The sequence below is a fragment of the Tupaia chinensis genome, unplaced genomic scaffold (genome assembly GCF_000334495.1).
Source record: "Tupaia chinensis unplaced genomic scaffold, TupChi_1.0 Scaffold000273_1, whole genome shotgun sequence".
Taxonomy (NCBI): domain Eukaryota; kingdom Metazoa; phylum Chordata; class Mammalia; order Scandentia; family Tupaiidae; genus Tupaia; species Tupaia belangeri.
In genome coordinates this window covers 133,418-147,391 of record NW_006159755.1, presented here as the reverse complement: position 1 = coordinate 147,391, position 13,974 = coordinate 133,418, and the positions used below count along the sequence as shown (strand labels likewise).

Genomic DNA, 13,974 nt, shown 5'->3' with positions numbered 1-13,974 from the left:
CCCAAGTCTGGGGCTTATGAAATCTGCTGAGTCTTGTTCACATTCTGTATTTGCCTTCTCAGAGGCTGAAACCTAGACAGGGCAGCAACCGAGCTTCAGCTCTTCAGGCAGTGATGACGCTTTGGGAGTGGTGGAATGGTCGATGGCCAGGACAAAACCTGAATGTCCGTGGGGAGCAGAGCTGCCCCACTGGCTTGCACTGTTTTCTGAAAAATTGCTGGATATGAATGAAATAAATGTCTAAATTCTTGAAGCCATGTGTTTTTGAGTTAGGCTAAAACTTGCTTTCCTGAGTCCAGTCTAGACCCTGAAGGAAGAGGGAGCCACACCCCGGGCTCCTGATAGAAGGAGGTGAGGAGCTGGAGGAGCCTTCACACCCTGTGTCTTCCCTCTGCTGCCAGGTCGGAAGCCCCTGCAGATGCGGTTCATGACCCCAACAGTGAACCAGGCCTCACACATGGTGCCAGTGGACAATTTAATGAAGGGAGGACAGGGGGCCACACCAGTGCCTTGGGTGTACTGTGGCCTTCGTCATTTCTAGCTGGATTTCTGGAGCCACCTCAGTAGTGGACACAGTAGAGTTGGACACTTCCACTGATCCGAAGCTCCCGTATCTGCTCCAGGGCTTGCTGGTCCAGGCTGGTGGCCCCTATCCCCTGCCCATTGAGTGCCAGCTTCAGCCCTCCCCCCTGGCAAAGAAGCAGTACCTGGAGAAGGGGGATGTGAGCAAACAGCAGGGTTCCAGAAGACCCCCTTGCCTGCCTAATGCTTTCAATGGTGAGACCCTCTTCCCCTCAGGGAACATAAGGACTAGACCCAACGGAGACAGTGCTGGAAAGAACAAGACGAGGGGCCCCGCTTGTCATCAGCTGACTGTTGGCCTTAGACAAGGATTTTCCCAGCCCTAGGCCTCAGTTTTGCCCTCTATAACCGGGGTTGCTTCCGGGTGATTCTCAACTCTGGCTCCACACTGGGATCATTATGAGGACTTTGCATTAATTAAATCCAAGTTTCTGGGCATGAGATCCTGGTATCAGTGTAGAGGGTTGAGGGTCAATCACCTCATGGATATTCTCTCTGCCTACCTGGCTCTGGCTTCCTACCCTATACTGCCTGTCCTGCCCACACACTCCAGGGTACACCCGAAAGTCCCCCAGATTGTCATGGGAATCCAGCTCTGCACTCCAACCTGGAGGGATATGATCATTTGGCTCTGACCCACCTCGAAGAATCGTTGAGGGTGAAAGAGAAAGGGGGCTGAGATCAGCTTCCTCCGTCCCCAGGGGGATATCCAGGCCAGAGTTCTGTCTGTGAACGAAGCCCTGAGTGTCACAAGAGCGTGGGCGGCCTCATCCTTCAGACTCAGAGTGAAGCTGAAGGAAGCAGCAAGAGAAGGGGGTCAACATGCATTGCCCTCAGGTCATTGGTCATCCTGAGAGGAGGGATGGACGTGGGAGAGAGTTTGCAAGATCTAGCAGATTCTCCTCCAAAAAGCAGCTTGAATAGCCTACGGCAGACTCAGGACTGGACACCTGGACACGTAAAGCTCCGAGGAGTGGCAAGAACACAAGTCTTAGATGGACCTAAGATCGAATCTCTGAGTTACCACCTACTGACCAGGGAACCATGGAGGGGGAATGAGTGTGAGGATGACCTAGTCTGAGTCTCAGTTTCTCCTCCTGAAATGAGGATAATTATGATGATAATAGTGGTAGATAACAATTATCAAATGCTATGTACCAGGTATTGTCTTAAGTGTTTGGCAAATAGCTTAGTGGTTAGAGAAGCGCTGCCCACTTTCAAACCTGACTCTGCTAGTTTCTAGTTTTGTGACCTTAGGCAAGCTGCTTAACCTCTCTGTGCTTGAGTTTCCTCACCTGTAATGTGGGATAATATACTTGTCTTGTGGGGTTAGTGTTCAAGAAGCAAATGAGTACGCATAAAGTGCTTCCTTAGAATAGCACCTGGCAAGTAATTACTCAAATGGCAGCTGTTGTTTTAAACATGTTTTTATACGGGTGAGTGGATGGCATAGTTGTTAAAGTGCTAGACCCTCACATGGTTCAAAGTGATTAGAATCCCAGATCTGGCAGCTTGAAACTCACACCAGGCACATGTGTGTGCATGCCCAATATTCCAGGAGGAGAATGGAGGAGAATGGAGGAGAAGGAGTGCAGTGTGGCCATCCACCTGGAGAGATGACTTCTCACTTTCTCTCTCTCTGTCTCTGGGCATGTGCCCTAGAGCAAAAATCTCTTTTAAAAGAAAAAAAAAAGTTATATAACACAATATTTAATTCAAAGAGTCACACACTTAGAAAAGGAACAAATGAGATAATTTACATAAAAACTGGCAAATACCTGGCCTGCAATAAGTGTTTGATAGATGTTGTTTGCCCTTTCTTAGTCTGTTCACAAATCCTGTGCTGTGAGGTTAATCAGTCCACTTAACCAGTAAGGACAGAAGTTACTTAAGAGTTACTCTGCTCTTAGTTTTGGGGTCTCAAGCTAAGGTGCGAATCCTTGCTGTTCAGTGATATACTTCATGCCTAACCAATAATTCACAGGCATGGGGACCAGCAGATGGTATAATGGTTATGTTGCTGGACTCCCATGTAGTTGACTGTGGTTCGAGTCCTGGACCCGGTAGCTTAAAACTCACGCTAGGTACGTGTGCGTGCACTCCCAAAATTCAGAGAGGAGAATGGAGGAGAAGGGATTGCACTGTGGCTATCCCCACTAGGAGGTGATTTCTTGCTTTCTCTCTGTCTCTCCAGCAAGTGCACACACCCTATAGTAAAAATCTCTCAAGAAAACCAAAACTGAAATCACAGGCATGATCGGGAACAGGCAGGGCAAGGGTTTAGTGAGATGCCAGTAACATAAAAAATAAAAACAAAATAAAAAAGGGGTAAAGCAAGAAGAACTTTGATGCTCCCCTTATTCTACCTCCGCCGATGTAATTCCACTGCCATCTACATCATTGGTGGAACACTTACAGTGTGCCAGGTGCTGTTTTTTTTTAGAATTATTTAATTCAATTAATTTATTATTATTCTTCAATTTGACCAGAGAGAGAGGGAGCATGAGAAGGCAAGCCCCCAGGTCTGGGACTTGAACCATGGCCGGTTATGTGGGAGTCCCTAACCACCACCACCTGCCAGCTTATGCCAGGTACTATTTTAAGTACCACCTTGAAATTGGCATAATTATTGTCCCTGTCTTAACTGATAAGGGAACTGAGGCACAGAGGAAAGAGTCACTAATACTGCATATGTGGCAAGTGTCCTGAGCAGATGTCCTCCCAGGCAATCTGGCCAAGAAAAGTCATACAATCCAATACATTTCCCTATGCAGGCAGGCAGGCAGGCTCACTTGCTCTTGCTTAACTGGATTTGAACTGCAGGTTTGGGTTTGAGCAACCCCTGTAGGAGAAGTTTGGCAGTGTACACTTAGTAATTGTCTCTCCAGGTTCCTGCCTGCAAGTACCAGCCCTCCTCTCTGGTGTAGGCTGTCTAGCTGTTTCCTAAACCAAGCAGGTGTCTCTGTAGGAAGCCACATTCTTTCTCTAGGTCACAGCCTGTAGCTTCAAAAGGCTTTTTCCTGGAACCTGTGATGAGGGACTAGCTGGCCTAAGCACAATAGATATACCAATAGGAAAGATGCATCCAGAAGTGGGGCTGTTTATCCCAGTCTTAGCCTGATTTTTGTAAGCTCTGCAACCTTTGGTAACTTACCTCTTCTTTCCTCATCTATAAAATGGAATTAAATGGTGGCATTGGGAGATTACAAAGGGTGATGGTCCCCTGCCCCTGGATCTGTTTGCTGGATACTTACTCTTTTGGCTCTTGCAAGACCAGTCCTCGTACTACGATGACCTGCTCAGGCCAGAGACCCCGGAGAAGAGCATGAGAGGAGGGCACTGCCTGAAGGAACATGGCAGATGACTGAGAAGGCAGCTCACAGGGGGATCAGGGCATGCCCCCAGGAGCCAGGGAGCACCAGGCGGGCAAGTTCCTGCCTTTAGCCATAGCCAGGAGACTCAGCTTTGCTCAGATTCCATACCAACTGCATGCTGGGCTCCTGAACTCTGTTCCTTTTTCCTGCTGAGACCTTTGGCCTGTGCAGGCTGAGCTCAGTGCCTCCTCTGTGCCCTGAGTACCATGTACTTCTATTTGGTCTACAATGGCCATTCAGTGGTCTGTATCCCCCTAGTAGCCTGCGAGCAACTGGAGGTCTGGGACTGGCTTGTCTCTCTGTCCTGGAGCCTGGCACAGAGAAGGATCAAACAACTGCAGAATAAGTGGGGAGAAGGTAAAATGAAGCATATCTTCAGCCTGAAGCTACCTGGCCCACCTGTGGTCTGCAGCTTTCTATGAAGGAAGGGGAAGCCTTGAAGTTGAGGGCGTTTCTCACAACATGGAGCTCCTCAGCCTCCCACTTAGCCTGTCCTCCCAGGCATGATGGAGCAGAGAAGGGACTGCACCATCAGGAGAAATGAGGGGGAGACTCACTCACCAGCCTGGGGCTCTCCAGCAGGAAAGGCTGTAGGGGAAGAAGAACACATGGGGGCCATGTAGTGTGTGTTCAGTGGAATGGACATCTCATTATTACTCTTACAATGAGGGGATAGTAGGGGTTTTGGCTCTCTCACAGCAGCAGGTGAGACATTGGTGCCCCAGGGGTCCTCCTGAATTCAGAGGCTCACCAGCTCTGAAATAATGGGGAAGTGGTTGATGACCCTATCACCCAGCCATTGTATGGGCTTAGGCAAGTACATGGACCTTGTCTCCCCCTCTGTCCTACAGACAGCCCAGCTGCCTCACACGGCTGATCTGAGAAGTGAAAGCTCCAGCTGGAAGGAATCTCCTGTGAAGAATTCTGGTGCCCCCTCCTGCCAAGCTGGGCTTGGAGAGGGGCAGACTCTCTAGTAGGTCTTGCAGAGGCAAGTGCAGACTCTCTAGGGACCAATGTGGAGCCAGCTGCATCCATGGCAACTGCAGCAGTGAGGGAAGGGGCAGCTGGGCCTTGTGCAATGGGGGCGGACCTGCTAGGGGCAAGGTCAGGCCTGGGGTGAGACCAGAGACATAGTCAGCTCAGCCATAGTGGTTGTTCCAGCACTGTCCAATCACAAGGCCCAATCATGCTCTCAAGAGACTCACGTGTCCAACTGGATACTCTTTACTGCCTTCCACAAATGGCTGTTCAGAAAGAGAAAAAGAACCAACAGCATTCAGGACCACCACAAGCCTTAAACACCATCTGTTTGGCTCCCACCTCTCCTGCTGTGCCTGGAGGTGGGCAGGGGCCATGCTTCAGCCTTTATAGCTCCTCATGCTTCCCACATGCTTATTAGTGGTTCCTAAACCTGCCGTTTGAACATACCAGTTCCTAGGCCCCACAGCTAGGACTTACTGAATCAGAATCCCTGGTGGAGGGTCCCAGAGGTGTAGCTCCAGCTGCAGCCTGTGCCAAATTATTTGCCTCCTGGCTATTGCTCCCAGTGTCAGCCAGGCCTCACACCCATACAGACTCCTGTCATGGCTCCTGGGCCCCCTTTCTGCTATCACCTTCTCTTTCCACTCACCCCACTCACACCTGACACCTCTGTGAATGCCCTCCTGCTTGGGAATCCCTGCTGGTGTGCAAGGCTCCTCTTTCCCGTGGTCTGGGGTTGAAGACCCGCTGCCTGTCTGTCAGCCAGGCCTCACACCCATACAGACTCCTGTCATGGCTCCTGGGCCCCCTTTCTGCTATCACCTTCTCTTTCCACTCACCCCACTCACACCTGACACCTCTGTGAATGCCCTCCTGCTTGGGAATCCCTGCTGGTGTGCAAGGCTCCTCTTTCCGTTGGTCTGGGGTTGAAGACCCCAGGCCTGTCCAAGTGTCAGGGAGAAGTCAGAGGCCACCACCTCCCAGACCTTGGCCCAAAGAACTTACGTTGATGTTCAGGAATCCAACGACTGTCACCAGGATGTCACCAGATACGCCTAGGGTATCCACACGAGACAGTGGGAGCCGGTAGCGGTAGTGGAGGAAGTGCTGTCCATTCACGCTCACCTGGAGAGGCAGATAGAGGCTGGCTCACCCAGTGCACAGCACTGCCCCAGTCAGCTGTGAGCACTTTCACCTACAGTCTTCCTCATGTAACTTCACCCCAGCTCCACGAAGAGGTATGTTTTACAGAGGAGGCGCTTGCGCTTTGTGGGTCTGAGTAACCCTCCCAAGGTTGCAGAGCTTGCAGAGGAAGGTCCTTTGGGACCAGGGCACTTTCCGTGCTCCTTTCCACCCATCAGAGCACTTCCCTGGGGCCCTCTCTTGCCTTCTCAGCATCCCCACCCCTGGAAAGGAGGCTGAAGCTCAGGAGGCTGCATGACAGCCCTTATCCCTCAAGCCCCTCCTTCTCATCAGCTTCCTTATCCGCTGAAGAAACCTGAAGATCCCATCATCTTTCTAGCGGGAGTTCACACTAGAGGATTTACTGAGCTGATATGTGTTAGAGGCTTATAGCGGTGCCTGGTATACAGCAGGTGCTCTATAAGTACGTGCTATGACTGGGGCAGTACTGTGGTGACCTCTCCAGAGCCAGGCAGTATAGAGCTTTCTTGCTGCTGTCTGGGGCCAGGGCAGCCTGGAACTGGACGTGACAGCTCATTGGTCTTCTTAGTACCTCTTAGTCCCTCCCTCCAATGCCACTCAACACAGACATGGAGGATTTGGCTAAGGGAAGGAAGGATGGAAGAACACAAGTTCTAGACTCTCAGGGCTCATCCCCTTCTACTCACCTTTACTTCCTCATTCTCAAAGAGAAAGAGGATGAGAAAGCTGGCCCCTCTCTGCAGGGCCAGGCCAGGCCACCGGGCCTCAGTGAGCCAGCATTCACCGTGCCGTGTGTTGCAGATGACATGGGGCTTGGTGGTGTGGAAGCGAGGGTTGAAGTGGATGGCAATATCTGGCTGGGGACGGAGGCTGCAGCCACACTGGAAGTCCACCTGAAACCTGGTGGGAGGTGTGTCTCAGAGACCCCAAAGGCAGGCAGAAGCCCCTAGCTTGATGCCTCTAGGGTTGAGCTCCCTTGCTCACAGGGGCCACCCCCTTACCTGCGTGCATCCAGTGGGACCATTCCCTGTAGCATGACCATCTTGCCTGCATGCAAGCCACCAAAAATTGTTGTGACATAAGGAACCACCTGAAAAAGGGGAGGAACCCATCAGCCAGGGCTGTAGAAAGTACCTCAGAATCCTCATGTCAAGGAAGTGGAGAGGGAATTACAAGGCAACTCAACTTTCCCTCCCAAAGCAGAAAGTTGCTTTGTAGGAAAAATCGATTTTCTCTGAAATATTTCGTTGCATCTACTCCCCTTTCCTAGGCCTTCATACAGCAAAGCCACTTTGAACTGGGAAGCTGGTTCAGCTCCACTGCCCCTTTGGAGCACCAGTAAGCCCCTGGATGCCACCCTGGCCCCCAGGAGCCTGGTGTCGAAGCTCCCAGGGGACTGTTTAATGGCTGAAACCCAGGAGTATGGAGGCAAGAATGGGCAAGTTGAGAACTGAGACCTGACTGCTGGGCCGCTGGTGAGATAACTAACAATGGCCCACCTACCTTCTGAGTTTCATTTTGCTTCCCATAAAAGCTGCCTTCCTAAAACATGCTGCATGCTTTTGTGACTCCCAAACTTTTTGGGGCTGTTTCCCTGCTCTCCGTCTACCTTGATGCCTTCTCCAAGCATCATCCACTTACGTGCCTGAACTATCCCTTCCTTCCCTGAGCTCCCAGAGCACCTTTTGCAAAGGTCCTTAGCCCCTGGCTGATTTCCCTGGGAAGCCACGAGCTTCTCCAAGCTGCCAGCTCATCCTTCCCTTCTGCAGGCTCTGTGTCTAGCCTGGCACAGCACAGATTGTGCATAGATGTTTGCAGAATGATCGTGAACAGTGCAGAAGGTACATATTGGGCAGTATCACAAGACTGGCTTTCATGTGTTGCTCTCCAATCCTCAGCAGCCTTTAGAGGCCCAAGCCACCTAGAAAGAGCAGGCACACCAGGTCTTCCCTCCAGGTGGGAACTTGCAGCCAGCAAGCAAGGGAGCCCTTATAACCTGGGCAGCTGCTTCACCCCATAACTCAGGGGAGATGCACGGGGCTCCAGACTTGGCCTACCAGAGTGCCCACAGCTTAGCAAGGATCAGCAGTTTAGTTGTTTCCACTTATCAGGCCCTTGGCACAGCATGTAATTAACTGAGCTGATGCAGTTCTCCAGAGAGGAGAGGCCATGTAAAGTGTTAATTAGTGCTCATTAGCAGGATATGTCTGCTGGGAGTTCAGCCTTCTGTAAAGCATTGCATGCATAGGAAAGTGCCTAAGAGCTGAATGGGAAGGACAGAGGAACTGCACATTTCCACCCTTGAATTGGAGGTTCCCTTCCAGATTGGAGATGAGATTGCCCTTCTTAGTAATCAGTGTCCCCCTCATTGATTCTACCCACTCCTTGCATCCTTGTCCTACCACCCACTGCAGTAGGGGCACAGCTCTGAGTCTCTAGGCTTTACAAAGATCTGGGAGCCCAAGTCATTCATACTCAGGGGAATTAGCTGGTCAGTCACTTCATTAAGCTCAGGAGGGTCCTCCAGAACCGTGGAAAGATACTAGGGAGGCAGGCCCCAAGACTAAGGTTCTCTACCCCATTATCAGAGAGTCAGGCATGTCTCAAAGAAAGGATCCCTGACACCATGGAGGTTTCAGATTGGAGCTGCTCACCGGGTAGAAGACGGGTGGCTGCAGAATGAAGTTGTCAGGAATAGGATCCAGTTTTTCTCCAGGTGACATGAACATGGGGCAACTCCAACTTACTCAGGCTGCAGATCCTGATTCCAGGAGGTGGATTCACCTTTTCCAGCCAGGGCCCTATGTCTGGGTAGCTCTCCCGGCTGTTAGTCTCATCTGAACACTGCAGGATTCAGTGCCACTTGGAGCAGGCCTAGGGCAGTGGGTCACCGCCCTTGCCCCACAGCAGCCCAGCCCCAGCCTGGGGGGACACCGCAGAGCCAGCAGCTCTGGCTGAACTGGGGCTGTCAGCCAGACTGTGTGCTGCGGCAGTAAGCTGGCACTAACTGCTAACCAGCCCCTTTGGGTCTGAAGCACATGCCCATTGCAGAGGGAAGCCAGAGGCTGGCTCCTTTGGGGCCAATGAGGATTTGTGGTTTCTGGGGTGTCTGAGCCCTCCCTGGATCAGAAGAAGGGATGATGGTACATGTGTGCAGGTTCTAGGAGAAGCCCCACCCCCAGCTTTCTGGACAACTTTGTGTCTTCCCGTCTATTCCTTTCCTCACCACAAAGGGGTAACATCTCTTTCCTTCATTCCTCTTCCCCTTTCCCCAGTCCCCTTTTCCCAAGTTTTACAATCTCTTGAGTCTCTATTTCAGCATCAACTGGAAAGGCCAGGGCTCAGCTGGGGTCACAGGAAAGTGGAGCGAGAAAAAGGCAGGGAGAGGAGGGCACCCTTGGTTCAGAAAAGGCAGCGTAGTGCATGAAACAGGAGATGGTTTCCTGCTGTAACTTGCTGCACGTCCTTGGACACTCTGGGCTTCTCTTTGTTTATCTGTGTAGAGAGGGTGACCATAACAGTGTGTCTCACAGAGAGGTCCGTGTCTCGGGGGTAGACTCAGATATCTGTGTGTTACTAGTTCTTCAATTCTGGCTCCAATTCCAGCAAAGCTTTCCCTTTAAAAAGCAGCACAACCTCTCTAGCCTGAATTGTGAGGGCCTAGGATCTGACCATAGGGTCAGGCTTGGCAGCAGGGAATTCCTGGTAGGACAAGACTGTGCAAATAGTGAAGGGGATGGGGTGTTGGGCGAAGTGTAAGCACCCCTTAGATGAAAGACAGAGTATATAGAGGATCTCAGGTTAAGGTGTCTTAGCCAGTGGTACCTGAGCTATGGTCCAGGGCAGCATCAACATCCCCTGGAAGCTTTGTAGAAATGCATATTTTGAGCCTTGCCCTAGGCCTACTGAAGGGGACTCTGGGGGCAGGTCCAGGAATCTGCATTTAACATGCCTACCAAGTGATTCTAACACATATTAATGCTGAGAAGCATGGATTTAGGTCATCGCTGAAAAGGTTTTGGGTACAGAGCTAAGAGTTTGCTCAGATTTTGCCAGATTAGGTGGACCTGGGTTGCTGAAGGTGCTTATGTGGGGAAATCTGATCAGAGGTATGTTCAGGAAGTGTGATCTACATACACAGTGGTGGGGACCCCACAGGTTGAGAGACCTACTGAGCAGGCATGTGGAGTCCTATACTAGAATCAAATCTGGGTTGCCACTAAAGCCCCACCAGCCTGTCTTATGGCCTAAGGATAATGGTGCACTGCCCCCTCTTGGTCTCCATTTTTTTCTTCTGTGAATTGAGGCAAGAGGACTTATTACTTTGCTAGGGTGAGCAGAATAAATAACATCGACTGGGTGGTTTAAGCAACAAATAATCTGTTTCCTCACTGTTCTGGAGGCCAGAATTCCAAGATTAAGGTGTTGGCAGGTTTGGTTTTTTCTAAGGCCTCTCTCTTTGACTTGCAGAGGATGGCCTTCTCACCATGTCCTCACACGGTAGCTTCTGGTGTCTGCGTCCTAATCTCCTCTTCTTATAGAACACTAGTCATACTGGAATAGGACCCACCCATATGACCTTGTTTTATATGAATTATCTCTTTAAGGGCCAGATCATCAGTACAATTGCAAGTTGAGGTACTGGGGATTTGGGTTTCAACATATGCTTTCAATTCAGACTGTAACAGGAAAGTAGCTACAACCACCCTTTCCCTGAATCCCCAAGACTAGTGCAACTCCAGGTCTGGGGGCTGAAGAGGCCTGCAGTGAGGGAGGCAGCATGAGGAGCAAGGATGAAGCGTTTCCTTTCTCTTTTCAGTTGACCTTGGGTCTGGATAGCTGGCAGGAAACTTAGTGGGCTTAAAGCAGCTTGGTAGGTTTTCCATACTCTGGAATTAAGAGAGGGCCTTATTGTCTGTGAGTCTGTCTGGGGAGCCAGAGTAAGAGGGAGACTCTGAGAGACATCTAGGAAGGGGCTGACAGTTGCAGGGGCCAATGGCCTAGAGTGACTGTGACAGTGGCAGGGGACATCTTTTTCAACCCCTCCCTGAAAGCTGCACCCTTACTCTCAAACCAAATTCCTATATCTTTTACTTTTGCCCTGAGAGCACTTACCAAAACTCATCATTATGCATTTGAAATGTTAAATGCTGGGACCAGCAGTTAGCGTAATGGTTATGTAACTGGGACTCCCATATAGTTGACCGTGGTTCGAGTCCCAGACCCAGTGGCTTAAACTCACACTGGGCTCATGTGCGTGTGTGCCCAAGATCCTAAGAGAAGAAAGGAGGAGAAGGGATTGCACCGTGTGGCCATCTCCTGGGGGGTGATTTCTCGTTTTCTGTCTCTTTGTATCCCTCTGTCTTTCTGGCAGAGCGCATGCATCCTAGATCCAAAACCTCTCCAAAGGGACCAGCAGTTAGCGTAATGGCTATGGCGCTGGACTCCCACGTAGTCGACCGCGGTTCAAGTCCCAGACCCAGTGGCTTAAAACTCACGCTGGGTGCGTGTGTGTGCATGCCCAAGATCCCAAGAGGAGAATGGAGGAGAAGGGATTGCGGCATGCCATCCTCCCTGGGGGGTGATTTCTCGCTTTCTGTCTCTCTGTCTCTCTCTGTCTATCTGGCGAGTGCACACGCCCTATGGCAAAAACCTCTCAAAACAAAACAAAACAAAACAAAACAAAATCTCGCCCCTCCCCCAAAAAAGTGTTAAATGCTGTCTTTCTGCTCTCTCTGCTTCCCTGACTGTATGTTTCATGAGGGCAGATTTATTCTCATACTCTGAGTATGGAGCAAAATGCCCGACAGTGAGTGCTCCAGATACATTTATGGATGAATGACTAACTCATGATGGTTGTTAGCTCTGTTCAGCCTCTGCTCCTCCATCTCCCTCTTAGCAGGTATGAAATTGTGGCCCAAGCACAGAGTACCCATGTTCTTACTGGCCACAGATTATAACTGAGGCATTTTTATCTATGTCTATTAATTACCACTTAATAGTATGAGAAACATAGTCCATGGTCTATGGGATCTTGAGACGCCCCGCTTTCCTTCGCACTTTGATCCAGCTGCCTCTGTCAGTTACTGCACCAGAGTAGGCAGGATTCTCAGGGCAGGGCTAATGCATATATTAACCTTCCTGGGTCTCCAATTCTACTTCTCTCTTCTGGGTCACTGGAAACTCTCCCATGGATCCTCTTTGTCTTGGGGCCAGTTCCACATCATTCTGGAACAGAGAGTGGGATAATTAGGAGAAAGGCTAAAGGAGAATTAACACCTGTCAGGTGGCTGGGTGAGGGAGATGAGGAAAGGAGACTGTAGGGAAGTTTTGAATGTTCTCTTTTCCCTCTTAAGTTTTGGTAATCTTTAGTCTATAAGAGAAACTGACAACCAGATTAATAGGAAGACAATATCAACTTATTTACATACATTTATTTGTACAGGAGCCACACAAAATATGAGATTTACAGGAGGGGCAGCTGACTGACGGTTTTATACTGTGCAGAGCTTGGGTGTTTCCAGACAAATGTGTGGACTGGACCTGACCACTCATTGCATAGTAGTCCATTTCTGAGATGAGAGTTTGTATAGAGTAAGGATTTATTATGGGAGATATCAACTGGGACAATGGTAGAGTCCAAGAATCTTGTTTTTTTTTTTTTTTTTTTTTTTTGTAGAGAGATTTTTACTATGGGATACATGCACTTGCCAGAGAAACAGAGAGAGACAGAGGCAGAAAGCAAGAAATCACCCCCTGGGGAGATGACCACACCACAATTCCTTCTCCATTCTCCTCTTGGGATTTCGGGCACACACACACACACACACACACATGCACACACACACACATGTGTGTGTGTGTGCATGCACCTGGTGTGAGTTTTAAGCTGCCAAGTCTGGGAATTGAATTATGATCAAATATGTGGGAGTCCAGCAATGTAATAACTATTAAGCCATCTACTGGTCCTGAGTCTGAGACTTTTAAAATACTGTCTTAATAACTGAGGAGCAAGCAGGGCTTTTTATTTTATTTTAAAAAATTATTTTATTTAACTTTATTTATTTATTTTAATTTGATTGGGGCAGGGGAGAGAGAGAGAAAGTGAGAAAGCAAGCCACCAGGTCTAGGACTCGAATCGTGGTTAGTCAAGTGGGAGTCCAGCACCCTTAGCCATCATGCTATCTGCTGGCCCCAAGCAGAGCTTTTAAACACAAGTCAGACAAGTGACAATGTGAGGATCTGGGGTTAGGAATCCAGGAGCTTTCCAGAAAAAAATTCTTTTCCCTTTTTTTCTTCTTTTTTCTTTCTTTCATCCTGCCTTCCTTCCTCCCTTCTTTCCTTCCTTCTTTCTCTCTTTCATTTAATCTCTCCCTCTTTTTCTTTATAGGGCACTCGTTCTTGCCAGAAAGACAGAGAGACAGAGAAGACAAAAAACCTCCTATGAGGTGTAGTCACACCACAATCCCCTCTCCATCTCCCTCCTGCTGGAATTTTGGGCATGTATACACATATGCCTGGTACATTGCTCAAGTCTCTGGGTCCAGCCTCAACCTGCAAGGTTAGCCATGTGCGATCTGGCTGCTGTAATCACCAGGCCACAGAGCCAGCCCCAGAAGTTTCTCTGATGTCCTCTTTGATGGATGGTTTTTTAAAAAAATTTTATTATTTTTTTATTTTGGTGTGGGCAGTCTAAAAGAGGGGTCTAGAAAGAGATGTTATCATTAGGTTTGCTTACGGTAAAAATATTTGAGATAAATTTTAGGACACCTGGACTGCTCCATCTTTAACTATACACTCATAACTGCATCTTACAAAGTTGAACAATTGAGGCCATCACAATGTGGTCACTAGGGGACCATAATCACAGTGT

At 49.4% G+C, this 13,974-nt stretch overlaps 1 protein-coding gene across 2 annotated transcripts in view; it reads right to left on the bottom strand.

Moving 5' to 3' along the window:
• Window positions 1–466: 466 nt before the first annotated feature.
• The window catches only part of LGALS12 (galectin 12), a 21,320-nt gene continuing 7,812 nt past the window's right edge, over window positions 467–13,974 (bottom strand). Inside the window, exons 2-10 of one of the 2 annotated variants that reach the window (XM_006149797.2) lie at window positions 12,239–12,329; window positions 7,103–7,191; window positions 6,788–7,001; window positions 5,943–6,062; window positions 5,162–5,200; window positions 4,518–4,544; window positions 3,837–3,925; window positions 1,223–1,373; window positions 467–707 (exon numbers count right to left, since the gene is read on the bottom strand). In XM_006149797.2, coding sequence (XP_006149859.1) covers window positions 561–707; window positions 1,223–1,373; window positions 3,837–3,925; window positions 4,518–4,544; window positions 5,162–5,200; window positions 5,943–6,062; window positions 6,788–7,001; window positions 7,103–7,143 — 828 coding nt within the window. In that variant the 5' untranslated portion in view covers window positions 7,144–7,191; window positions 12,239–12,329 and the 3' untranslated portion in view covers window positions 467–560. Of the gene's footprint in view, window positions 708–1,222; window positions 1,374–3,836; window positions 3,926–4,517; window positions 4,545–5,161; window positions 5,201–5,942; window positions 6,063–6,787; window positions 7,002–7,102; window positions 7,192–8,755; window positions 8,923–12,238; window positions 12,330–13,974 lie in introns of those variants that run through there. The other variant, XM_006149795.2, reaches the window with a different exon arrangement.